This window comes from Megascapheus bottae, chromosome 32 (genome assembly GCF_031878675.1).
Source record: "Megascapheus bottae isolate mThoBot1 chromosome 32, mThoBot2.hap1, whole genome shotgun sequence".
Taxonomy (NCBI): Eukaryota; Metazoa; Chordata; class Mammalia; order Rodentia; family Geomyidae; genus Megascapheus; species Megascapheus bottae.
The window spans coordinates 9,445,599-9,473,495 of NC_143540.1; the positions used below are offsets into that span (position 1 = coordinate 9,445,599).

A 27,897-nucleotide genomic window follows, 5' to 3' on the forward strand; every position below is an offset into this window, starting at 1 on the left:
AGGCTGGGGTCTTTAATCTCCACACAGGGCGGGGGGTGGGGAGGAGGTGGAGAGGTGGCTCTGGGGGTCCGGGTCCCCTCCCCCAGGCTCCCCTGGAGGCGGCCACTTCCTCCTCCGCTCAGTTCATGGCCTCCCCGCCGGCCTGCATGGGCTTCAGGTCTTCTGTGGCCAGCTGGGCCTGCTGCGGAGAGATGCGGGGTGAGGGCTGAGATAAGAGTCTCGAGGACTTCTGTGCAGGGGCTGGCTTTGAACCGGGATCCTCAGAGCTCAGCCTCCTGAGCAGCGAGGATTGCTTGGCTATTTGAAGTCAATTGGTTTACCATTCCGATTTGGGTGTGTGCACATGCGTGCGAGGTGGCAGGATGGAAGGAGGGAGGGATGGAGGGATGGAAGGAGGGAGGGATGGGGGGATGGAGGGATGGAAGGATGGGAGGATGGAGGGATGGGGGGATGGAAGGATGGAGGGATGGAAGGAGGGAGGGATGGGGGATGGAAGGATGGGGGGATGGAGGGATGGAAGGAGGGAGGGATGGGGGGATGGAGGGATGGGGGATGGAAGGATGGAGGGATGGAAGGAGGGAGGGATGGGGGGATGGAAGGATGGAGGGATGGAAGGAGGGAGGGATGGAAGGACGGAAGGATGGAGGGATGGGCCAGCGTCTTCAAGGCTCTCTGCTCTTACCTGCTGCTTGAGGGCCTCCAGAGACTCGAACTCCAGTCTGGCCAGCTTAATCTGGATGTGCCGGGGTTTGTCGGGGATGGCAAAGGCGAGGATGAACTTCAAAGCCAGCAGCGCGTGCTGAAAACAAGAAAGGTCGGGTGGTGTTAAGAAAAGAAACGAGGGGGGGCCGGGAGCGTGGCCCAGTGGTGGAGCGCTCGCCTAGCACGCACAAAGACCCGGGTTCCCTTCCTCGGTACCCACACACAGAGAAAGCCAGAAGTGGTGCTGAGGCTCGAGGGGCAGAGCTCTAGCACTGAGCAGAACGTGTCCAAGGCCAGTGCTCAGGCCCTGAGCTCAAGCCCCAAGACTGGCCTCTAATTATCAAAGGCCACAGGGGTCCAGGAGTTCCGTGATCATCACTGACTCTTCTGAGTCCGTTACAACCACACACTGGCAGCCCACATGCCACGCTGTTGTTCAGTGAATGACAGAAAGGTTCATCGCCTTCCACGTTCTTCCGCCAGTTGGCTTAGTGCAAGGCCGTGCGCCGAGTGTGCAAAGGCACTGTTGCAGGCCCACGTTTCCACCCGCCTTCTGCCACTCATCACAGCGCTGGGAGGGGACTGAATGCAGGTGTGTGTGTGTGTGTGTGCCAAGTCCTAGGGCTTGAACTCATTGCACTGATTCCCTGGGCTAGAAATCAGTGCAATGCTATGGTAACCCGTAGCACACGCTGACATCAAAATGGAAACTCTCCTGTCTCCTCTTCTATGGCGGAAGCCAACTCACAGAGACGCTGCTTCAATCATCCGAGAATCTGCCTGTGGGTTCTCCTGAGCCGAGGCCATGAAGGAGCAGGTGGGGGAGGTATGGAAAGCCATCCTTCCTGGGGCTTTCCTGAAGGCCCGGCAAAACCCCCCAGTTATACCACCTTGAACCCCGTTATCTGAGCTACGCCTCAACATCTCAACTGGCTCTCACGAGTCAGGAGACAGAAAACCCTCAGCCGGGGTGGCCTGTCCAACCCGGGCTCGGCAGTTTCAGAATGTTGATTGGTCACCACGAAGTCCTTCCATTAAATCATCAGGTCGAGGCCAGCCAGGGCAAGAGATATGCCTCGAGGAGGTAGCCAGCAAAATGCCAGACTGGAAGCGTGGCTCAAGTGGTAGAGCACCAGTCAAGTAGAGACCCTGAGTTTGAACCTTAGTACGGACAAAAATACGCTTATTAATTCGTGAAGATTTTATGTTGACCTAGTGCATTTTCCCTTATCCTTGAACCTGAAAAAATAGGTCATTGTGTACAAAAATGCTATGTACAAGAGAGGCAGTAAACTTGTAAAGTAAAATAAAGAGCCTTTGATGTAACTGAGGCTTATTTTAAACCAGTTAACATAGAAACTCTCAGAAATATTCTTCTTACTAAGCTGGTAATTATTCTGTACAATATATGAATATCACATAATACACATATTATATACACATGTAATATATACATAGTATGTGACATACATATTCAGCTGGAGCTGAAAAGGTATTATCTTTAGATAGATTAGGGCATAATCATATGGATTTTTAGCATAATTATGCTAAAATTCCACTTTCTAGTGAGTACCCCATTCCACAGTTTTATTCACATTAACAAGCCAGTATAACTTAATTAACCTGACAAATTAGTAAACTCTAACAACGTTCAAAGCCATGACACCTATTGAGACTTCATGAAAGCACAGCGTTAAGTCACAGCAGAAATAGCCAACGCCCTGAGTTAATCCAATAAAATTATAAGAGTGGAATACACTCCTTTATTTGTGCCTTGCAGTGGTGGAGCATTTTTATTACTGCTTCAGCAACAAATATTAGATTTCTAATAAATAGATTAGATATCAGTGCATTCCCTGCCTTGACTGTACCTGTAAAAGCTCGGGAAAATGTTTTAATGGTAATCTGGCTGTGGAGTGACGTTTTCAATTCCATTTAGCTCTGCAATCTGCACGATATCTTCCAGAATAAATGAATGCCTGCTTGACATCAAAATGCCCTGCTCTGCTTGAAAAAAATCATCTTTTATTTTATGAACTAAAGTCATCTTTCTTGACACGTGCCAGGATTGGAAATGAGCAGAGTTTTCTGTTCATGTCCGATTCTTAAACAGGCTGGAGCGAGGCTAACGCCCCTCTTTAGTGTCAAGAGTTTTCTGTGGCTCCTCTTCCACTAACAGGCTCAGTTTCTGCTATTAGCAGCACCCCAAGACGGACACAGAACTATGGTCTCCCCAGTCGCAGCCTTTCAAGTAGCTAGGCTTATAGGCGTTGAGTCACCAGTACCCAGCACAAAAGCTTACAGACTGTCCAGATTCTATAAGGTTGATGAATATTTTAAAAAAATGGGTAACTTAGCAAAGCACCAGAAGCTCATGCCCGTCAACCTGGCTACTCAGGAGGCTGAGATCTGAGGATCCTGGTTCAAAGCCAGCCCAGGTAGTAAAGTCTTATCTCTAATGAACTACCAGAAAACCGGAAGTGGTGCTGTGGTTCCAAGTGGTAAAATGCTAGCCTTGAGTGGAAGCATTCAGAGATAGCATCCAAGCCCTGAGATCAAGCCCCAGTGAATGACCATGGGGTGAGGGGCCGGGGGGGAAGGGAATCCAGTCTCCAGGCCCCACTTGCATCACTGGTTTAGATCTTTCTGTGAGTGTTACAGAAAAATCTCAACATTTAAACTTAAAGTATACCAGCTAGAGATACGGGGTTTTAAATGATTTTTTTTTTTTGGCCAGTCCTGGGGCTTGAACTCAGGGCCTGAGCACTGTCCTTGGACTTTCTCAAGGCTAGCGCTCTACCACTTGAGCCTTAGCACCACTTCCGGCTTTTACTACGTATGTGGTACCGAGGAACCGAACCCGGGTCTTCACGCATGCTAGGCAAACGCACTACCACTAGGCCAAACTCCTGGCTTCTTGTTCACTGTTTTGGGCAAGATCCTGCAAAGACGTGGGATCTTGTCAGTCACAGCCCTTGTGGTCTGTGTCTCTTCAGCTCTTCCAGTAAATCTCTGTAATTGTATCCGCAGAGCACGGCACAATTAGATTGCGAACTCGATTAGCCTGCAAACCCATATCTGCACTGCTTCTTGTTCAACTGGGCATCATTAATCACAGGTAAGGAAATCCGTTTCCTCTCAAGAGTCAGGGGACGTGGACAGATAATCCAATTTATTCCTCCTGGAAATCCTGCCGTGAAAAGAGGACCGGCTCCTGATCGGAAGCTAGCCGGCTTTCTTGCTAACTGCTCCAAACTATTGCTGGCTGGCTCTGAAGGCCTTCTTTTTAATTGGTATGAAAATCTATACAGCAGGTCTGAAGAGCGAGACTGTAACAGAAGGTCTTGTAATCCTGTTGTTCCCATGGTAATTAAAACACATAAGGAGCTGACAGTAATGGTCAAAGCCCAGGCATGTCTTACCCAGGTGAGATCTGTCTAAGACAGGTGAGCTCTGTCACCTCTGCCTTGCCACCGGGACACAGAAGCCACACGAACAGATACATCAATGTAGACGGCAAATGCCGGCTTTCACTTAAACCCCCCCCCCCCCATTTAATGGCTCTAAAACCTGAAGGATTAAGAAAGACACAGTGACAACAGCCAGTCTCCGGCTGGCCAGCCTGACTTGACTTACAACTGAGGTCACACGACACTGAAAATACAGGCCAGCGATTGGCGGGATAGCACAATAATCAGGGCCAAAAAATTCCTCCTCTTACAGCCAACAAAATTAATTCCAGCGCGCTCTGTTCCAGGTGTCTTCCCTTGAAAGGCTAAAGTGGCACAGCAAAGCCAAATCAGCTGACTAGAACTGGAAGGTGAATGTAGTGAGTTAAGACAAGAACCCACCCAGCGAGGCCACGCCCTTCCATTAGCCCCGCCCACCCAGCCACGCCCCCAACGGAGCCTTACCATCTTAGCCACGCCCCCCACGGGGGCGTCTCTATCTTGGCCACACCCGCTGTCACGCCCTCCTCCGCCCAGCTCAGCCCCAGCCACGCCCCCTCGCAACCTGGCCTCCCCACAAGCACAGAGGTAGAACTTGTAAGTCAGAGATTACCTGCGCCTCTTAATTTAAATAAATTCAAGACTGATTATGATTCCACACCATAAGCTTGTTTAAACAAGCTTTGGCCTTTAAAGCTTTTGCCCCTGGGTGGTTCAAACTTGCCGGGACAGGCAGCAGACATTTCTCTCAACTGCCATTTGTTCCTAAATCAAGAAGACTCTCTTTTCCTCTGAAAAGGATTCACCAGGAACCATCTTCCATGTGTATTCCTTTACATACTTTTGTAAATGCACCAAGAATGTTCATTTATACAAAAAAAAAAAAAGCCACCAACCTAGCAAATTCCCTGAATTCTGCTTGTGAATCATGACTGTTGAATCTGCTTGTTTATTGTACAACAGAATCGGAGGACAGCAACCCGGAGAGAGAAATAAGGAGAATGATGCTCACTGAAAACATAGAGAACCATGTCTCTAAAAATGAAGTAATACCAGGCGCCGGTGGCTCACGCCTGTCATCCTGGCTACTCAGGAGGCAGAAATCTGGATCACGGTTCAAAGCCAGCTCGGGCACCACAAAGCCTTGAGACGCTTATTTCCAATTAACCATTAGAAAACAAGACGTGGGGCTGTTGCTCAAGGGGTAGGGCAGCAACCTTGAGCTGAAGAGCTCAGGGATAGTGCCCAGGCCCAGAGTTCAAGCCCCATACCCACAAAAAAAAAAAAAAAAATGGGCTCAAGTCAAGAATCACAGAAATTGAGCGTGACACCCAGCAGATTGTCTTGCTGTCTTTCACGTATGAATAACCCCTCAAAGACATCCAAGAGGCCCAGGTGGTTTACTTTCTTTCAAGAAGAGTGAAAACTTTAAAAGACACTTAAAGAAGCGATGTGAAAACAGAATCTGGAAGGCATCCAGATTTTTGATGATTTTCATAATTGTCTCTTCCTTATCCAATCTGATAGGGAATTTATCTTCAGGGAAACTTTCCAAAGGTTTTCACAGAAAAATGGTGACTCTCTTATTTTTGCACACATGCACACACGTGCGTGCACACACATTTTCTGAGTTTTCATGCCGTTTGATTAAATTATGGTAATTTACTGTAACAAGAATGTCACCCACCCGTAAACAAATTTGGAGATAAAACATCTCTCGGTTAGCTCTGTCTCAACCAGGTCCTCTGGAGTACGAGAGGAGAAAGGAGGCCTCTGGGTAAGTTCTGCTTGTAAAGCATTCTGACACGGGACTGTGTGTTAGCGACGGATGCCTGGGTACTGTCTTAAACATGTAATAAACATAGTCAATGAAAGAACAGGCTGACGCCAGGAGTTTGGCCTCGTGGCAGAGTGCTTGGCTAGCATATACAAAGGCCCAGGTTCGAATCCTTGGTACCACATACCTAGAAAAAGCCAGAAGTGGTGCTGTGGCTCAAGTGCTAGAGTGCTAGCCTTGAGGAATGCCCAAGGAGAGTGCCCAAGCCCTGAGTTAAAGCCCTAGGACTGGCAAAGAAAGGAAGAAAGCAAACAAGCAAGCTCTTTTTGCTCATGGACTTTGTTGCCCAGGCTGGTTTTGAACCACAACCCTCAAATCTCAGCTTCCTGAATGGCTAGGATTACAGGTGTGAGCCACCAGTACCCGGCTTACTTAGGGTTTTGGTGGGGTTTTTGTTGCTATTGCTTCTGTTTTTTGTCGTTCACGGGGCTTGACCTCAGGACCTGTGCAATATCCCTGAGCTGCTTTGCGCAAGGCCAAAAGTTCTACCACTTTAAATCACAGCGCCACTTCCTTAATTAGTTTTTAATGTAATCCTGCGTTTAAAGCAGTGATCTGGTGCTTGAAATTAAGCGAACTAAATCTGTCTCAGAAGGGAAGAAGCTTTCTTAATGCCAAGTATGTGAACACCAGTTTGATCTTGTCTACTGCCAAGGGATGGTTTTGTTTAACAAACAAAACAAAAATGCATTTTCAATGTTCTCTTGAAATCAAAAGCGGAGTTCAAGTGCCATCTGTTTTTAAAGGTGACACTAGAGGGCAGTAGAGACACAACATTTAGGGCAGGACAGTTCTCAAGTCTACAATGAGGATCCACTTTATTTATTATTCTTGTTGGTCATGGGACTTGATCTCAGGGCCTGGGCACTGTCCCTGAGCTCTTCAGCTCAAAGCTACCGCCCTACCCTTGAGCCACAGTGCCACTTCCAGTTTTCTAGTGGTTTATTGGAGATGAAAGAGTCTCATGGACTTTAGTGCCGGGCTGGCTTTGAACCTTGATCCTCAGATCTCAGCCTCCTGAGTAGCTAGGATTACTTGGACTGGCCAGAATGCTTGCTGAAAAAAAAAAAAAATCATACCCGTATCATGGCAACCTGGACAGTCAGCAGAACGGCCAAGACCTGGATGGTCACATCCTCGGGCAGCTGAACTTCTCTGCTTGCTTCCCTGTTGCTGCAGGCATGGGGAGACTGAGGCACAGCTTCAGAATAGGGTACAAGTCCTCACTTACCTCCACTGCTACCACGATCAAAATGAGGTCTGTCTTGGAGTCTGGAAAGATTGCATTCACTTGCGGTGACATTCCAATCAGGGCACAGTTGGTGACCACGGAGATAACACTCATTGTTTCAAAGGCCAACTGATGGGGGAGAAAAAAAGGTGTCATTAAAAACTGCACTGGAGCCAATTCCTCATAAATTTTAGAAATGGTGCTCCCTGCGCTTTTGTGGTCCCGAGAGCAGCTTCTTCTTTTGAGCCTGCTGGAGTAGCTGGAATATGGTTCAACCATAAAGAAAAATGACAACTTGTCCTCTGCAAGGAGGTGAATGGAGATGTCAGATACCTCCCACTGGAGAGTCCACACTGGACCGACCAGGGAAGAAAAATAAGAAAGTGCAGACTATTCACAATAGCCAAGCGATGGAAACAATCCAGATGCCCTACTGCAGATGAATGGATACAGAAAACGTGGTATATATATATATACAATGGAATTCTACATAGCCAACAGACAAGATAAAATAATGGCATTTTCAGGGAAGTGGATGAATCATGTTGAGTGAGACAAGTCAAGACCTAAGGAACAAAAGGCGCATGGTATTAGATCCAAATAGTACAAGAGCGAGGACTCAATACTCCATTACTCAAGGTCCTGAATCCATTATAGGAAGATCTGACGGCTGGAAACAAAGTCTTGTGTGTGCATCGGTCTCTTATTTTCCTGTTTGCCTTTACTTATCTAGTTTAGTGTCATGTAGTAGAGAAGTGTAGCAGCTATATTCAGAAATGAGGAGACACACCTCCAAGCATGCTGGTACATGCCTGCAGTCCTAGCACATGGAGGCTGTGACAGGAGGAAAATTCAAGGCCAGCCTGGACTCTGTAATGAGACTGTCTCAAAGTGGGGTGGGGAGGGACAAAAGGAGAGCTATCCCATGTGTCTCTGTGAAACATAAAGGAAATCTCATGAGGGGAGTAGACATATGAAGAAGGGAAAGGTGAGGGGGAAGAGAATGCAGTCATAATAATCAATACATAGCCCGTGAAACTGGGAAAACCACGGAGGAATTCTGGGGAATGACGACAGGGGTGGGTGACATTAAACACTGGTCAAGATCCATTGTGCTCATAAACTCCTTCGTTGAATGCCAACTCCTTGTACAACTCAAAATGATAAAATATAACAAAAAAATTGGGGGTGGGTCAAGGGGCTTGAACTCTGGGCCTGGGTGCCATCCCTGAGTTCTTACAGCTGAAGGCTAGTGCTCTACCACTTGAGCTACAACATCCCGTCTGGTTTTCTGGTGATTAATTAGAGGTAACCGTTTCATGGACTTGTGCCCAGGCTGGCTTTGAACATAATCCTTAAATCTCCTTCTTCTGAGTAGCTAGGATTGAAAACGTGTCTCTCCAATAACTGAAAATTAAAGACATTGAATTCAAATGCCTTTGTATATAAACTAGGCCCTTTCTTTTCTTTTTCTTTTCTTTTATGCCAGTCTGGGACTTGAACTCAGGTCCTGGGCACTGTCCCCAAGCTTTGTTTGCTCAGGGCTAGCATTCTACCACTAGAGCCACAATGCCACTTCTAACATTGAACCCAGGGCTTCATGCAAGCACTCTACTACTATGCTACACTCCAGCTCTTTTTTTTTTTTTTTCCCTTCGTATCCATGAGCTTGAAATTAGGGCTTGGGCATTGTCTCTGAGCTTTTTCTCAAATTAGCATTCTGCCACTTGGACTATCGCTCCATTTCTGGCTTTTGGGGGGTGATTATTTGGAGATCGGAGTCTCGTGGACTTTCTTGCCTGAGCTCCTGAGGTCTCAGCTTACTAAGTAGCTGGATTACAAACGGTGTGGCCATAAGAACTCTAGAAGTCACAAAGACTTGATTAAATCTCCTATTTTGTAGATTACAGTGCCATCCTGTGGGTATTTCATTTCCCTCAAAGAAAAGGAATCATTTTTATAGTCGACATGGGTAACTGATTGGAAACTTCATCTACTCTGCCCCCACGCATGACATGACCACTTAACATTTATTATTGACTTCTGTGTGAACCAACCACAGCTTTCCTCCTCCAGCTGCCAGTGTGGAGACCCACTTGAGGATTTGTAAATCTGAGTTCTATAAGGCAAGAATTTGGAAAGACATGTAGAAAATAAAAAGGAATAAGTGGCTCACTCCTGTAATCCTAGCTCCTCAGGAGACTGAGTTCTAGGATCTTGGTTCAAAGTTAGCCCAGACAAGAAAATCTGTGGAACTCGTTTTGTCAGCAGTAAGGCTTGAATTCTGGGCCTGGGCTCTGTCCCTGAGCTCTTCAGCTCAAGGCTGCCATGCTATCCCTTGAGCCACAGTATCACCCCTAGAGTTTTCAGGTGGTTAACTGGAGCTAAGAGTCTCAGGGACTTTTGGCCCAGGCTGGCTTTGAACTGGGATCCTCTAAGCAGGCTGTGAAACTCTGATCTCTAATTAACCACCCCAAAGCCAGAATTGGAGGTGGGAGAGTGCAAGCCTTGAGCCAAAAACCTAAAGGACAGCTTAGTTCCAGAGCTCAAGCAACAGAACCAGTACATTCACCCCGACCCCCACCCCCCAAGCTAGAGCTGAAAGTTAGTTACTCATGCCTGAAATCCTAGCTACTAGCTGAGATGCAGGTGTCTCATGCCTCTAATCCTAGCTACTCAAGAGGCTGAGATCTGAGGACCAGCACAACAAGACCTTGCATGCAATGAAGATACACGCAGTCCGTACTTATCATTGATTTTCTTTGTTTCTTCATTTTCTTGGCCTGGGCCCTTTCCCTGAAATTTTTTGATCAGGGCTAGTGCTCTACCACTTGAGCCACAGACCCACTTTTGGACTTTTGGTGCTTAATTGAAGATAGAAGTCACATGGACTTTCTGGCATTTCCTTTCTTCTTTTTAGTCATGGGGCTTGAAGTCAGGGCCTGGGCATTGTCCCCAGCTATTTTTTTGGTTGTTGTTTTGCTCAAGGCTAGTGCTCTACCATTTTGAGCCATAGCTCCACTTCTTCTGGTGGGTTTTTTGTTGTTGATAATTGGAGTCTCGTGGGCTTTCTGCTAGGGCTGCCTTTCAGCTAAGGTTCTCAGAGCTCAGCTTCCTGAATAACTAGAATTACAGGCATGAGTCATCCGTGCTCACCTTTCTTTACTTTTCTCTTACTTTTCTATTTTATTACTCTCCCTCAATACTAGCTATATAAGATACTGAAAGCTGGGCACCAGTGGCTCACACCTGTAATGCAAGCTAATCGGGAGGCTGAGATGTGAGGATTGTGGTTCAAAGCCAGCCTGGGTACTAACGTCTGTGAAACTCTGATGTCCAATTAACTACCGGAAAACTGGAAGTGGTACTGTGACTCAAGTGGTGGTAGTCCTGAGCAAAAAAGAAGCTCAGAGACAGGGCCTAGGCCCAGAGTTCAAGCAACTGGACTGGCGAGAGAAGAGACAGAGACTGGGGGGAGGGGGGATGGACTGAGGGGGGGACAAATAGGGTTAAAGGAACTTTGCAAAAAAAATTATAGAAGACTTCAAAAAGTTTATGTATATGTGGGTTATATCTATTAATAGTTGCAGTATTATTACTAATTTTTTTGCCAGTCTTGAGGCTTGAACTCAGGGCCTGGGCACCTGAGTCACAGTACCACTTTAGGCCTATTCTGTTTATGTAGTACTGAGAAATTGAACCCAGGGTTTCGTGCATGCTAGGCAAGTATTTAAAGTTTTAATTCATCCCTGTTAATTCAGCTATTATGGGGGTAGATTGAAGCTAAAGGCCAGCTCAAAGAGAAAGCAAGATTTGCTGGTGTGAGCCCGTTATTCCATCTACCCCAGCAGTCAAGGAGCCCAGCTCTGGCAGCTGTGCAAGACCCTACCTGAAAAATAAGGTATAAAGGACTGCAGGTGGGGCTAAAGTGAAGGGTTTGATCTAACTGGTAGAAGTCCTGTCTAGTAAACTTGATTCAAACTCTACTGTACCACCAAAGAAGGACTTTATTGACTAATTATAATAATAAATCCCACTCAATATACTTTAACATTAATCCAAAAAAAAAAAACCCAAACAAACCTGTACTGGCCACAGGCACATTCGTCCATCTTGCTTTCCCACATTATCTAAGCCCCAGGCTTGGGGGTGGGAAGCCTTTCTTAGTATATTTTAAACTTGTGTCTATCAGGAGATGGTTTTCTTTGGCCTCAGGCTCATGCCTAAGCCTCTGTACTCAAGGCTGGCACTCTACCACTTGAGCCACAGCACCACTTCTAGTTTTCTGATGGTTCCTTGGAGATCAGAGTCTCATGGACCTTTCCTGCCCAAGCTGTCTTTGAACCATGATCCGTGGATCTCAGTCTCCCGAGTAGCTAGGATGACAATAGGGAAACACTGGTATTCAGCTCGTGTGTGTGTGTGTGTGTGTGTGTGTGTGTGTGTGTGTGTGTGTGTGATAGATTTGAGGCTTTTTTCTTCCTCCCCAGCCCCAAACAATTACCTGCCACACACCGATGCTGGCTGATGGCTCTGCGAACGGCCGTTTGAAGACCCGGCACATTTTCAAGGCATCTGAGTTGACTTCCGTGAAATTATTTAGCACGGCAAAGGCAGCGGCAAGTGGGTAAACGCAGGAAAACAGGCTCACGTAACCAAACTGCAGGAACAGCTCCAAGTAGTCGTCAAAGGTGCCCTGAGGTAGAAGCCACAGGAGAGGGGCATGGTTTTAATGTCACAGGACAGGAAAACATTGGCCTCTGCCCCTTCGGACAAAAGAAAACCACGAAACAACAGTAACAGCAACAAAAACCTCAGCTCTACGGGTTTGCTTCCAGTCAGTTTTCTTTTCAACCAGGAATTTATAATGGAGTTTCTGAAATAAAGAATGAGGCATGGGAATATGGCTTCTTGGCAGAGTGCTGGCCTAGCATGCATGAAGCCTTGGACTGGATTCCTTAGTATTGCCTGCACTGAAAGAAAAAAACAAAACAAAACTGCAAGTGATGGCTCACGGGTGCTAGCCTTAAGCAAAAGCAGCTCAGGGACAGTGCTCAGGCCCTGAGTTCAAGCCCCAGGACTGACAAAAACAAAAAAAATGAAGAATGACTTAGCTGCTCATTTTCTTGTGTCAAGTCACTGAATTATTACCTTGTTCCTAAGGCAAAAAGAGCTACGCTAGATTGCTCTTAATCACCTAAGAAAAAAGGACCCGGTCCTGCATTTCGAGTTGGAACCCTGCTATCTTGGGCACCCCAGAATGTCAGACCAGACCCTGTCCTTCTGTTAAAAACCAGATAGTGACGACGCAAAGAGAATGGTGGTGATTATCATATTATCATCATCATCATCATCATCATCATCATCATCCCCTTCTGTAGTAATAGCAATTGCTCTAGAAGCAAACCTGATCCACACTATCTATAAAACATTAGCCAGAGCAGGAAAGGCCAAGAGATTCTGATCTCCAAGGAACTGCCAGGATATCAGAAGTGGCGCTGGGGCTCAAAGTAAGAGTGCTAGCCTTGAGCAAAAGAGCTCAGAGCCAGGGTCCGAGTTCAAGACCCAGAACTAACCAAAACCAAAAACAAACAACCTCTCCTGCTGGTGACACTATATTGATGGTTACACTGGAAATCTCCCAGTTGAAATCAGGAACAGGACAGCTCTTCTATTTGATACAACCCTAAGGTTGTTGCCAATAAAATTAGGTGAGACAAAGATGTCAGAAAAAAAAATAGCAAGCAGAAAAACATTCAAGCTATCGGAGGCTGCAGAAGGTGTAATTTTACAATTTTCAAATTCTTAAAAATAACCACCAAAACAAAAAAAAAGTGATTCAGCCTAACAATGGACTTTGGTGAAGTTGTGTATTTGGTAAAATACACAAGAATAATAGATAGTATTTCTCTCCACTAACAATGAAAACTGAAAATGAAATTAAGACAACAGTTATATTCAAATGTAATGGAACAAGTACTTATTAAATGAAAGCAGTGATGAGACTTATACAGTGAAAACTGCCCAACCATTGCTGAAAGAAATTACATCAGCGTAGGAAAAAGAAATCTTGTCAGTAAATGGGGCTGCACTAGATACCCGTGAGTGAAGAATGAATTTGAACCCCTTCCTCAAACACAAAAGGTGACTTGAAACAAAGCAAAGACCTATTATCAAAGTCTCCTGAGGAGAGTTAAGAGAGTGGAGTTCAAACTCTCTCCACTGTGATTTCATGATGAGTCACAGACCCAGCCATGACAACCTCTCTGCATGTTGTCAGCAAAGAGACCCAAACACTGGAGTCACAGAACTTCTGTTCTGTGAGCTCGTGATGAGATCAGACACGGGGCGTTATAAAACTGCTCCCCTGTGACCTCAGGAGATCCAGACTCTGCAGTGACACAACCTCTCCACTGTGTTCTGAGAACAGTCAGACACCAGCGTCTCCACACCCCTTCACTGTGCTCTCGCGAGAACAGCCAGACACTGGAGTTACAGCATCCCTTCACTGTACTCCCACAAGACATTCCAAGCACAGGAGTGACAAAACCCCCCTCCACAGAGGAGATCTCATGTGGCCAGTCAGTGGTGGCACCCTCCCCGGAGACCTGGCACCCTCCGTGCTGAGAGGTACTGCAGGAGGAGTCGTTATTTCCAAAACAAAAATCATTTAAATACGAGCAACGACACTCATTTTACACGTTCGGCCAACCTATGGATCATTCGTCATGAAAATTCAGTCTCCGGCAACACTGTGGTCAGACAGCAAGCAGCACTTCCCAGACCAAGACCACAGAAGAACTAACTACCCAGCCTTAGTCCTGGGCTGGCAGAATAGGGGTCAGAGGACCCAGTGAACTGACCTATTACGGCCATGCTTGAGGATTTCTTTTGTTCCCTTACTCTTTCCTTTTTCTTAACTTTTGTCACTTGTGGGGCTTGAACTCAGGGCCTGGGCGCTGTCCCTGAGCTCTTCCGCTCAAGGCTGACACTCCGCCACTTTGAACCATAGCTTCACTTCTGATTCTCTGGTGGTTCGAGGAGACTCCTGGATTTCCCTGCATAGGCTGGCTCTGAACCGCAGTCCTCTAGAGCTCAGCCTCCTGAGTAGCTGGACGTGCCCAGCCTCTGTTTTCCTGGAGTGGGTAAGCAGGGCTGGCTGCTAGGACATGGTTTTTCCCAGTGCCTGGAAACATTCTATTACTCTGGAATATGATCACTGGAATGAGATCACAGGAGGAGGAATTCTGAATTCTCCGACTTCAGGGAGGGGAGGCAAGATGCCCCGAGAGAGAAATGACCCCTGGGTGGGAAAACACGCCCTCTAGGGCATCTTCCATCTTGAAATGCTGTTTCCAGTCTCAGAGCAATTCTCGAGCTGAAGCGTTATTATAGGGAATGGTACCAAGACAGGCAGTGGTTCTTGAGAAGCCTTGGGGCCAGCGGGTTCCCTTCACTGGTATCTGGTGCTAGGAAAGTGTGAGTTGCACAGATGAAGCGTGCAAGAGAGCTGGGTGGAGGATCTGCAAATGACTGGAAAAGAGGGAGTAGCAGATGTGAGATGATTCGCTGGGTAAAGGGGTGAGAGGCTCAAGCACACATGGAGGAACTGAGGGGTTAGTTTCCATTAGAGCAAAAGGGGGCCGGGAGTTTGGCCTAGCGGTAGAGTACTTGCCTGGCATGTACAAAGACCCGGGTTCAATTCCTTGGTAACCACATACGTGGAAAAAAGCTGGAAATGGTGTTGTGGCTTAAGTGGTAGAGCGCTAGCCTTGAGCAAAGCCCAAGGACCCACGGACAGTGCTTAGGCTCTGAGTTCAAGGCCCAGGACTAGTAAAAAAAAAAGAAAAAGAAAAAGCAGAGCTCCTGGAGCCACTGAAAGCTGTCACCCTCCAAGAAGAATGCCACAGCAAGAACAGAGAGGCACAGAAAGCAAGCAACAGCACAGAACCAAGGCCAATGTCAAAACTCATCTTCGGGTTGGTTGCTTCCGTTTCTAGCCTTGGGCCTCACATCCTGTGCTCGAACACACATCTTCAACGCCTTGAAATAAGCCGGGCTGGTGTGTCCCGGAGTGAGGGAGGGGGAGAAGAAACCCTGTCTTTCTTTGAATCCCAATAATCTGGGTACTCGCTCTTTGGTGTCAGTGGACATCCAATTCAGATTCCAGTTCCAGCTTATGAAATAATTTCACTGGAGAGCACAATGAGTGGTGCACTGGGCGCCTGCGCTGTTTAACTTTACTCTTAACCCAACTTACCAAGTAAGTCCCCATTTCCTTCTCTAGAATGACTTGCTCGTACAGGGTGGCATCGATGTCTGCCTTCAGGGCCTGGACTTTCCTTTTCACCTGTATGCCATGCTTCCTTTGGAGCCAGTAAGGAAGGAGAGACTCTACGACCTGGTTAAGGATCTGGGAGGTGATGAGGAGAGTGGCCAGGCTCTAAAGAGAAGTATGGGCAGTGTGTTAAATGAGATAGGTTAATAAAATCCCCCCCACGGGATTACAAGTAGGCAACACATACAATGGGAGTCTCTGAAAATAAGAGAGGACTTTTAATGTTACAAAAACTGGTATTCGAGCCAGGAGCTTGCTACTCAGGAGGGTGAGATCTGAGGAGCAAGGTTCAAAGCCAGCCCTGGGGACAGGAAAAGTCCATGAGATGCTTATCTTCAATTAATAGTGCAAAATGCCACAAGTGGAGCTGTGGCTCAAATGATAAAACATTAGCCTTGGAAAAAAAAAAAAAAGAGCTGGAGGAGGGGGGGGGGGTGGCGGGAAATAGGGACCATGACATGAGAAAGGGTATCAATGTATGTGAAGTAATGCAACTTCTATCTGGTGAATATAATGTAACCCTTCTATTAATTACAATAAAAAATAGATGGAAAAAAAAAAAAAGCTCAGGGACAGTGTCCAGGTTCCAAGTTCAAGCCCCAATACCACACCAAAAAAAAAAAGGAGGGGGAGAAAAAAAAAAAAAGCATTTTTTAAGCTGGGTACCAATAACTCACACCTATAATCCTAGCTACTCAGGAGGCTCTGGAGATCATGGTTCAAAGACGGGCTGGGCAGGGATGTCTGTGAGACTCTCATCTCCAAGTAAACACAAAGAGATCAAAGTGGAATTGTGGCTCAAGTGGCAGAGGACACAAAAGCTAATCAGGTCCTGAGTTCAAGCCCCAAAATCAGTGTTAAAAAAAAAAAAGGCCAGGAGTTTGGCCTAGTGGTAGAGTGCTTGCCTAGCATGCACGAAGACCGGGATTGGATTCCTCAGTATCACATACACAGGAAAAGCCGGAAGTGGTGCTGTGGCTCACTTGGTAGAGCTCTAGTCTTGAGAAAGCCCAAGGACAGTGCTCAGGCCCTGAGTTCAAGGCCCAGACTGGCCAAAAAAAAAAATGCATGTTTTCTATTAGAACTGCTTGAATACAATTTGGAGTGCCCCATAAAATTGATGTCACTGCTTTGTATGGTTACTTTTGAAAATCAGATTTAATTTCTTTCAGTTTGGTATAATACACAGTATTGTTGCTAATTTTTTAAACTGAGAATCCAGCTGCAAAATTTGTTAAGATTTCAAACAGTTGCAAACATTGCAATGTGAAGCAGATGACAGTTACATTATTGAACCCAGTATACGACTGCAGGATCCCCAAACACCACTGGAGCTTTTTCTATCATGGATGCTCACCTGGCGCAAAAGCTTCATATCCTTCAGGACAAAGGCAATGTAGAAGAGGGAGGCAAAGCAGTTTAGAAAGTTGAACTGTCAAGGGAAGAAAACAACGTTAGGGGGGCTGGGAGTGTGGCCTAGTGGTAGAGTGCTTGCCTAGCATGTGCGAAGCCCTGGGTTCCATTCCCCACTACCTCATACACAGAGAAAGCCGGAAGTGGTGCTGAGGCTCAAGTGGCAGAGCTCTAGCCTTGAGAAAGCCCAAGGACAGTGCTCAGGCCCTGAGCCCAAGGCCAGGACTGACAGAAAGAAAAAAGAAAAGAAAGGAAAAAAAAGAAAGAAAGAAAGGAAAGGAAACACAGACGTGTACATTCTATTTCCCCAGCCCTGGTCCACAGACAAACATGTTGAGTAGCTGAGAAATCAGAAGCGATTCTTTCTATTACTTCTATTATTTCTAACTACAGCAAAAATGGCAGGTGTGTGTTTCCTATGGCAAGTATAGATTAAAAACTCTTACGTACCACCAACACTTTCAGAACTAGGTGATTCTGGTAGGCAGATTCCAATCTGTGATTCTCTAAAAATATTTAAAAAGAGAGAGGCAGCTGATTTCTCTCAGGTAAGAAAACAATACAGAAGTGGGGAGAGAGCTAATGGTGGATCACTTACCTAATATGCATGAGACCTTGGGACTACTGTCGGGCACCAAAATTAAAGTGGAGGTTCTTGCCACGAGACACAGGGGCACTTGTGTGCAGAGACAAGGTTCTGACCGCTGTCAATAAAGGTCCTAACTGCCAGTTCCAGCCATACTTACCATCAGAAATGAATGCATTGGCTAGTGCTTGCCTAGCATGCACGAAGACCTGGGTTTGATTCCCTGGTACCACATACATAGAAAAAAAGCCGAAGTGGTGCTGTGGCTCAAGGGGTAGAGCTCTAGCCTTGAGAAAGTCCAAGGACAGTGCTCAGGTCTTGAGTTCAAGCTCCAGGACTGGCAAAAATAAATAACTAAATATAAATATAAATAATTAAATAAGAATGCCTCATACCTGTAATCCTAGCCCCTCGGGAGGCTGAGATTTGAGGACTGTGATTTGAAGACAGCGTGGGTAAGCAGTCTGTATGATTCTAATTTCTCATCAGTCGCAAAAGTGGAGCTGTATAGCTCAAGTAAGTGGTAGAAGAGCTAGCCTGGAGCACAAAAGCTCAGGGACAGTGCCTAGGTCCTGACTTCAAGCCCCAGGATTAGAACTTTAAAAAAAAAAAAAATGGGGGTGGGGAGGAATTAGCTCTAAGCCGGGCACTGGTGGGCTCACGCCTGTAATCCTAGCTACTCAGGAGGCTGAGATCTGAGGATCATGGTTCAAAGCCAGCCCAGCAGGAAACTCTGTGAGACTCTGATCCCCAATAAACTACTCAAAAAAAGCCAGAAATGGTGCTGTGGCTCAAGTGGTAGAGCACTCACCTTGAGCAAAAGAAGCTTAGGGTCAGCGCCCAGCCCTAGAATTGGTTAAAAAAAAAAAAAAAAAAAAAAAAAGAAAGAAATAAAAGAAAAAGCTTTAAAAGGAGATTGGGAAAGTGTTAGTAAATGACCAGTCTAGTACATGCGACTTGGTCAAATCAGTTACCAGACTATCATCTAGAAATAGTGATACTTACAGATGCTAAGATACCAAAGCAAAAGAAAAAAAACAAAACAGGAGGAAGCCAGTGCTTCTGAGCAGATAGGCCGCTCAGAAGGAAGAGAAGAGGAGAAGATCTCTGATCAACCCAGACACCGAGCTCACGAGCCTCTTCCGAGGCCAAGGGACTTTCCTTGCCCGTCTCTGGACAAGCCTGCCAGGTGGTGGGGCCGTGCGCTTATTACCCCATGATGTCAGAAGCTCGGCGGCGTGGCGGTAGAGCCGGTTCATGATCTCGATCACCACGGCGTAGATGATACTGGGCACGTAGAGCAGGACCCCCGTCCACTCGGATCCACTGTTCTCATGGAGGCTCAGGGCCCAGTCTTCCATGTCGAAGTAGATCATCATCACGTAGAGGGACAAGTACAGGCAGAGGCACACGAAAGGCAGGGAGACGAGATAGGTGCGTAGCTGTCTCTTGAAGCTGGAGTAGATGGGTTCCTCACGGCCCGTGATGGCGTTGATACCCAGGACTCCGTGGAAGCCAGGCCGGGGTTCCTCAAACTGCCTCTTCATGACCAGCGTCCCCCATCTGTACGTCATGTTGGCACAGCCTCGCTTCCACACCTCCAGGACCACCGTGGACCAGATGAGGTTGAACGAGGCGAACACCACGTACCTGTCGTACTCTTCCCACACGAACAGGTAGTAGGGAAACCCGATGACAGCCATGGGAATCAGGGCAAACGTGAAGTATTCCAGAAACCCAAAGTACAGCGCGATGGTCTCCCCAAAGTAGGCACGGATGCTGTCTATGCCAGAAGGATTAAAAAAGGGGAGGGGGGGGGCTTTAATAGCCGGGCGCAGTGGCTCACGTCTGTCATCCTAGCTACTCAGGAGGCTGAGAGATGAGGATCGTGGTTCAAAGCCAGCCCGGGCACTAAAGTCCATGTGACTCATCTCCAGTGAGCCACCAGAAGACCAGAAGTGGCGCTGTGACTTCAAGGGATAGGGAGGTAGCCTTGAGCTGAAGAGCTCAGGGACAATGCCCAGGCCCAGAGTTCAAGTCCCCAGCTCCCCAAGCTCTAGGATTGGTTTGCTTTCTGGTGTGAGTGTGAGGCTTGAACTCAGGGACAGCACCCTAGCTTTTTTTTTTCTCAAAGCTAGCCACTCTACCACTCGAGCCATTAATCTGCTTCTGGTTTTCTTGGCAGTTTATTGGAAGTAAAGACTCTCAGAGACTTTTCTGCCAGGGCTGGCTTCGAACGGACATGCTCAGATCTGATTCCCATTGGGAATCAGTAATATTAACTTCTGATAAAGCTTATGTGACCAGGCACGGGTGGCTCACGCCTGTCATCCCAGCTACTCAGGAGACTGAGATCTAAGGATCGCAGTTCAAAGCCAGCGTGTGCAGAAAACGCCATGAGACTACTCAGAATAACAGGGGCTGAAGTAAGGCCACACCCACTGAACAGTCTACACAACCGGTGGCAAGTATGAAAGCCAGTGACGTCATCAGTCTGGCATGACATCACAACGTGCCAGTGACGTCATCTGCTCAGAATGACGTCACGAGGTTAAAAAAAAAAAAAAGGAGTCAGTGGGTCTTCTAACCCTTCCCCTGTCCCCCCCAGCCAGGCAAATACTGACCACTGCCTCGCCGGGCACTAAACACCTGGCCCAAGAGAGGAAGCCACCTCTCCCTGGGGAGAGGCTGGTGTGAGCACATACCTATGGGCTGGTACTTGGGCGTGAAGCGTGTGTACCAGGTATTCTCCAGTTTCTTCAGGGCCTCACTGTCGTGCAGCGGGAACACCTGGACCACGATGCCAGAAGTGAGCAGTCTTCTCACTGGGGAGGGAGAAACCGTGCCAGACACACCCGAGCAGACAGCACGAGGGCGGTGAGAGTCCAGTGTCACACACGGGCCGCTGTCATGCGCCCAAGTGTGAGACACTGCTTTTCAGACCTGTACACGGGCTTGAACTCGGGACCTAACATCACTGCTTAGCTGCTTTGCTCCAGGCCCTCACCACTTGAGCCAAGCCTCCACGTCCGGCTTTGGGCTGGTGAGTGGGAGAAAAGAAAATCCACCAGAGCCAAAGGAGGTTGTTACAAAAAATAAAATTAAAAAAACCCAACTTCAGCGGAGAGGGCGGTCTGTCTCTGAGGCTGTGAAATGCACTTTTTAAAATACTTTTGCATGGATTCTCCTGCAGCGCAGATCCATGGTTCACTGACTCTCAGACTTCATTTGTGGTGTGCAGGCTGGGATCTGTGACCTCTCTCAATCCCCACACTAAGTTTTTCCACACACAACGCATTTATGCCATCGAAAGTTTTGGAGGATTTCCCCCCCCCCCCCTTTTTTTTTTTTTTGCCAGTCCTGGGGCTTGAACTCAAGGCCTCAGCACTGTCCTTGGACTTTCTCAAGGCTAGAGCTCTACCACTTGAGCCTCAGCACCACTTCCGGCTTTTCTGTTTGTGGTACCAAGGAATCGAACTCAGGTCTTCATGCATGCTAGACAAGCACTCTACCACTTAGGTCAAACTTGCAGCCCTCAAAAAAAATTCTTTTCCTCTTTCCAAGATGCTTCACACGGCCGACTTGCATTGTACTACACACGACTTTTCCAAGCAGACAGGAAAAAAAAACCATCTTTACAGCTCTAAAAATAGGATCAAGAATGGAACCCTTGGGTGGAATCTAAGGCTCTCAACTACAGGGCCCTGCTTGTCACTGGCAATGACCAAGGCCAGCTCTGCTTTCAGCTTCTAAAAATAGAGGCTTCTTTTTTCTTCTATTTCTTTTCCTTTCTAAAATCCATCAACCATCTTGTGTCAGCTAAGTATATAATTATTTAGCCTTTCCTTGAAAGGAAAACGTGGCTGGTGGACGGGCCTATTTAAAGAAAGCCACAACTGAAGCTATAAATTCCTTCCCTCCGCGGTTCTGGACCATCTTGGCAGTTTAGCCAGAGTAATCAAGCTTTAATTGAAGGGGGAAGAGTCTCACTAACCTGGGGGACCCGAAGAATCAGACAGGCTGGCGACAGTATAGGACATCTTATATCTGCTCAGTGCCGTGTGTGTGTGTGTGTGTGTGTGTGTGTGTGTGTGTGTATATACACACTGTTGTGGCTACATCTCTCATATACATTCCAGACGCCCAACACTTATTTGATATGTGGGCCATTCTTCTTACAATGTTGATGAGAAGATCGAATGATTAGAAAATTAGATCTGCTGACTCTAACCTATCCAATTTTGTGTGTACAAGAGACATTCAAAATGTTGTAAAACAACAACTACATGATAGGAAGGATATAATATTGAGACCTATCAGATCCTGTATTCATCCACTCTATTGTTACTATAACACAACACCTGAGGCGGGTTCACTTTATAAGGAAACGGGTCTGTTTTGCTCACAGTCCCAGAGACACCAGCCTCAAGCTCAGCTCTGGTGAGGACAGGTGTCATGAAGATCTCATCACCACTGGGGGGGCCCCAGTCCTTTGCAAGGCATGCCCCCACTGACCTACGGATCTCTTACTAGGCCCCACAGAAGGATGGGAACCAAGCCCCCAACAGTCTGACTCAATAGGGACTGACTCAAACCCTAGCCAAAGTGAGTACCTCCATCAATGAAAATAAAAATTTCTGTGTATGTGGTGCAGAAGAATCAAACCCAGGGCTTCATGCATGCAAGGCGAGCACTCTTACCACTAGGCCACGCTCCCAGCCCCTAAATGTTTTTAATTGGCACAACACATAATAGGAAAATTTCTTTTTCTATTCTCCAAACACATTTTCCCTGGCTCCTCTTTATTAGGTAAGATACCCTTAGAGAGACATCACGTGGGAGCACATGTGGTCTAAGAAACGGGAAGCAGATGGACCTTAACTACTTCATTTTACAATACACGTGGATCATTCTCCATTCCACATGAAGTTTAACTGATTCCTGTTTAGGCTGCATACTGTTCTGATGTCACAGGATGAGCATGTGATTATGATATGGAGGAGGTGAGGAGGTTGAGGATATCAAGACACGACGGGACGAGGGTGAGAAAATGCTGTCAACTAAGGAGACAACACATATGTCAACCAAATGAAATGGACCTTCTTAGATTGGCTCTTCCTTTCAGAAAATAACATCTAAAGTGTATCTGAGCTGAGCACAGTGGCTCATGCCTGGAATCCTAGCTACTCAGGAGACTGAGATCTGAGGATCAAAGTTCAAAACCAGTCCAGGCACAAAAGGACCTGAGACTCTTATCTCCAATGAACCTCTAGAAAACGGGAAGTGGGGTTTGGCTCAAGGAGAGGGTGGTAGCCTTGAGCTGAAAAGCTCAGGGACAGTGCCCAGGCCAAGTCCAAGCCCCATGACCCACCAAAAAAAGTTTGGGGACCAGGGTTCTGGGCTCACAGAGGAAATGACCTATTTTTTTTGTTGTTTATGCTGGTACTGGGGCTTGAACTCAAGGCCTCTTATTTGGCTTTTTCATTCATGACTTTGCTCTACATCTCAGCTTCCAATGTTTTTGCTGGCTAACTGGAAGTAAGGCTCACCAACTTTTCTAATCTAAACTGGATTCAAATTTCAGATCTCAGCCTCCTGAGTAGCTGGAATTACAGAGCCTGCAACTTTGCTTGTTTTAATCGAGTCATCCTTATGTGTGTTCACACTGAACGTTAAACTCGCTGCATTCTGTGAGTCCTTAATAAATGAGAAGTGGTAAACCATATCGAACCAAATCAAGATTTGAGGGGTTAATATAAAGAGGTGCAAGGGCAAAAAAAAAAATGTGTTCATGAGAAAAAGAAGTAATATAAAATGGCATAGGGTTTTCAGTAAGACTTGCCATCTGTTTCTATTAAGGAAAGAACAGTTGTGTGAGAATGTGCATTCAACAAACTGGATGATGTAGTGACTTACGTAACGATTTTCCTGGATATAACTTGGCCTGGGGATAACCAGGGATCATTCTTTCATCTCGAGCTCTGAGATTTTCAAGTTCATGTTTGATAATGAACTGACATTCTGCCATTGTAAGGAAATCATCATTGTTATCTACAAAATGAAACAATGTTCTCGTTATTTTTCTCAGCAACAGTCAGGGGCAATCATAGCACAATTAAGGATATAATTAACCATTCATAGAAGAGGGGTAACCAAAGCATAATAAAGATAATTCAGGCTCATGCTTGTAATCCTAGCTACTCAGGAGGCTGAGATATGAAGATCGGGGTTCAAAACCAGCCCAGGCAGAAAAGTCTGTGAGACTCTTATCTCCAGTTGACCACTAGAAAACTGAAAGTGGAGACCTGTCTCAAACTGATAGAGAGCTAGCTTTGAGCAGAAAAGATCAGGGAAAGTGTCTGAGTTCAAACCATGACAGCCAACCAACAAAGACAAACCAATCAATCAATCATAGGAGGGTCTTAATAATGATCACATAGTATAGTCAACATTTCAACAACATACACTTGTTTGATCTCACTGGTTTGATAATAGTAAGAAACACAATAGTTGGCCCAGTACTGGCATATGCTGACACATGTGCATGCGTGTGTGTGTGTGTGTGTGTATAGTTACACCTGTTTTGCTACTTTGCATTCCTCTAGCCCAGAAGTGGAAAAGTATGGCCCAGTAATGTGACCTGCCATGGAGTAGGATAAAGTTTTATTGGAACACAATCTTGTCCACATATATAATATCTAAGGCTACCTATACAATTTCTCTTTAAACAGCAGTGCTGAGTAATCACACAGAGATAGTGGGATCCCCAAAAAGCCTAAAACGGTTGACTAGTTACCCCTTTCCTGAAAATGTCTGCTGAGCCCTGATCAAAAGCTTTTCTGTGGTCAACGGGATTCTGATGGGGGGGTGGGGGGGTGGAGGGTGGAGAGGAGGAAAGTGAATGAGAGATGAGAATCGTGTGTGGTAGTTACCATTGAAGCCTTTGAAGTTGTGCCGGGTTCCGTATGTGAAAGCTCGCATGGCCTTGTCGTGACACTCTTTCACCAGGCCCACAGCCTCTGCCCCCAGAAGCAACCTGACCGTGGAGGCGCCGACCAGGTACAAATTCTGGTTCTCCAGTGTTTCGTTCTCATATTTGTTTAACAGGGGTCTAAACAACAGCTGGGCACCTTGCAAAACAAAAAGAGGAGTCTCAGCTTAGGGAAAAAAAGACATGAGGGTTTGAGAAAGGTTTCCCAAAAAATACCAAAAGTGGTGCTGGGGGCCCAAGTGGCAGAGCGTTAGCCTCAAGGACAAGTGTGCAGGCCCTGAGTTCAAGCCCCCAGGACTGCTTTTAAAAAACTGCATTGTATTGTTCTATTATTATGACTATATTGATTTGAATTTATCACCCCCAACTTAGTAAACATGCAATTGGGGCAGGGGACAGTTATTTAGCATAAATGTAAGATTTAGCAAATGCAGTAATGAGTGGCAGGTCATTTGCTCAAAGGAGAAGTAGATTTGAGTTGTTACAGGCCTGGCTCAGGAGATCAAAAAAAAGCATTAGATACAGAGTTTGAGTCCCTGTCTCAGGCAAAACAAGAAGACCTGAAACAAGATTCCTATGTTTTTTCTATCTATAGATACAAAACTGCACTAAAAAATACGAGTAGACAGGGTCTCAGTGGCTCACACCTGTCACCCTAGCTACTCTGGAGGCTGAGATCTGAGGATGGAGGTTCAAAGCCAGCCTGGGCACTAAAGACCTTAAAACTTATCTCCAATTAACCACTAGAAAATTGGAAGTGGTGCTGTGGCTCAAGGGGTAGGGTGGTAGCCTTGAGCTGAAGAACTCAGGGACAGCGCCCAGGCCCAGAATCCAAGCTCCACAACTGACACACACAAAAACAAAAAAGAAAAGTCAGAAGTGGTGCTGTGGCTCAGTGACAAGCTCTAGCCTTGAGAAAGCCCAAGGACAGTGCTCAGGCCCTGAGTTCAAGCCCAGGACTGGCAAAAAAAAAAAAGCCTAGCCACTTGCCCCACCTATGCCAGGCACAGGGTTGGGAGGTGACAATACAGTGAAGATTTAAAGCATTGGGTTGCTGTCAAGCAGTAAATGTCAGGAGAAATACAAACCCATTTGTAAATGGCTCGTGGGTCAGTGGGAGGGTCCATTGTGAATGATAAGCCTGTCACTCACCTCCATCTTTCTTTTTTGCAATAATTCTGTTTTTCAGCCACTCTTTGGTCTCTTCTTTGACATCCTGAGCGAGTTCTATGACTACCAAAGGAGTGAAGGCACTCTCACAGGTATCCAAAGCTGATAAGGTCACTCTCATCTTTGGTAAGCTTGCTGGACATTAAAACAAAAGGCAAAAGTGGGTTAAAGAATTACGTTGGGGAAGGGTGCGCCTGCGTCTCGCCTGTAATCCTTAGCTACTCAGGAGGCTGAGACTGGAGGATGGCAGTTTGAAGCCAGCCTGGTCAGGAAAGTTCATAAGATTCTGATCTCCAATTCTCATGGAGGCAGGGAGTTTGGCCTAGTGCTAGAGTGCTTCTCCAAGCAACCACTCGATCCACTCGTGTCGAGATTGGAAAACACCATAGCCAACTTAGACAGTAGGATTTGTGGTTTATGCGAATCCCTCTAACCCAGTGATTGTCAATGACACAGGTCATTTTCAGACTTTGGACTTACTTTTTCTTCCTGTTTTTAAGATGCCAAAGTACAATGGTGAATTAGCTCGCAGGCAACATAAGTGGCCGCCACTGCACGTGTGTGTGTGTGTGTGTGTGTGTGTGTGTGTGTGTCCTGCCATGTATGCTACTTCCCCTTTTGATGGTGAAAAATCTGAATCTGGCAGCCAACCAACCAAACACATCCAGGTTGTCTGATCTGTGCTGGTCACCAGTTTTTGGAATATATGTCCTGCAAATCAATATTGAACTAAAATGATACTTCAAAACGCAGCAGACATGCTATTTACAGATTGCTGAGGCAAGAGAATCAGGAGTTCAAAGCCAATCTAGGCTACAAGACATGTCCCAGTCTCAAGGAAGTATTAAGTCTACTAGAACAAGGTCTCCAAAGGATATTAACACAATAAACATCTGTCATGTTTTTACATCTAAGTCCTCAATCTGTTTCCTCGGAAAGACTTTTCTCATTTTTAAAAGTGGGACAAGTTGGTCACACTTCAAAACAAGGTGACAGAACGTCCCTCCACAGATCCAGATACAAGGAGCTGGCACCTGGCAACTCTGCTTTTAAGAGACAGCCCCCTGGCAGGGCATTTCCCCATAAGAGTGTAAGAAGCCCGGAGGCTCTGGGTCAGCTCTGCTGTAACTCCTTGGGTTTGCAAAGGCGGTTAGGGAGGGAGAAACGGGGCGCTGTGTAATTCACCCAGACAAGACTGAGACAAGAAAGAAAAAGAGACGTCTTCACAGGGCAGAGCGCCCCGGCCTTTCATTCCGTCCTTCACCCCTCCACCCTGCAGCCCTCACCCCTCACCTCTCCACCCCTCACCCCTAACCTCTCCACCCTCCACCCCTCACCTCTCCATCCCTCACCCCTCCACCCTGCACCCCTCACCCCTAACCTCTCCACCCCTCACCTCACCTCTCACCCCTCCACCCCATACCCCTTCACCCTCCACTGCTCATCCCTCACCGCTCCATCCTCCACTTTCCCCCCCTCACCCCTCACCTCTCCACCCCTCATCCCTCCACCCTGCATCCCTGCACCCCTCACCTGTCACCCCTCATCCCTCCACCCCTCACCTCTCTGCCCCACAGCCCTTCAGCCTCCATCTCTCACCCCTCCACCCTCCACCCCTCACCCCTAACCTCTCCACCCTCCACCCCTCACCCCTAACCTCTCCACCCTAACCTCTCCACCCCTCACCCCTCCACCCTGCACCCCTCACCCCTCACCTCTCCACCCCTCACCCCTCCACCCCCTACCCCTCACGCTTTACCCCACACACAGCCCCTCCCCCTCCCCCCACCCCCCCCCCCGCACACACACCTCTGACCCCCGGAGCCCCGCCCACCCCCGGGACCCCGCCCCTGGAAGGAGGGGCGGCCGGGCGGGCTGCCTGGAGGCGTCTCCGCCAACCCCGGCCCACCGAGCCCCCGGGGCCCACTCACCGGGCGCTCCGCGTCCGTCCGGGCGGCGGCGAGGGGCGAGGGGCGGGCCGGGGAGCCGGTGGGAACCGCAGGCCGGGCGGGCGGCGGGCGGAGTCCCGGGCAGGACGCCGAGCCGGCTCACGAGCGGGGCGTGGCGCGCACGCGCGCGGTGTGGGCGGGGCGGGGCGCGGCGGCTACGCACGGCCGGGGGCGGGGCCTCGGGACTACGGTGGGGATGGCGAGCTCTGATTGGTCTGTCTTACGGGGCGG

At 47.3% G+C, this 27,897-nt stretch overlaps 1 protein-coding gene across 2 annotated transcripts; it reads right to left on the minus strand.

The window, feature by feature from the left end:
• Nucleotides 1–27,764, minus strand: Ano10 (anoctamin 10). 2 transcript variants are annotated; one of them, XM_090323506.1, is made up of 13 exons: nucleotides 27,649–27,764; nucleotides 25,700–25,852; nucleotides 24,489–24,686; nucleotides 23,473–23,607; nucleotides 20,262–20,381; nucleotides 18,770–19,339; nucleotides 17,421–17,476; nucleotides 16,915–16,935; nucleotides 15,480–15,662; nucleotides 11,724–11,915; nucleotides 7,220–7,348; nucleotides 683–799; nucleotides 1–181 (listed from the first exon to the last, which is right to left on the minus strand). In XM_090323506.1, exons 2-13 carry the CDS (start codon nucleotides 25,836–25,838, stop codon nucleotides 119–121), a joined length of 1,923 nt encoding a protein of 640 aa, XP_090179632.1. In that variant the 5' UTR covers nucleotides 25,839–25,852; nucleotides 27,649–27,764; the 3' UTR covers nucleotides 1–118. The 2 variants fall into 2 exon arrangements, with proteins under 2 accessions (XP_090179632.1, XP_090179631.1); XM_090323505.1 differs by having other exon boundaries at nucleotides 16,915–16,989.
• Nucleotides 27,765–27,897: the final 133 nt, after the last annotated feature.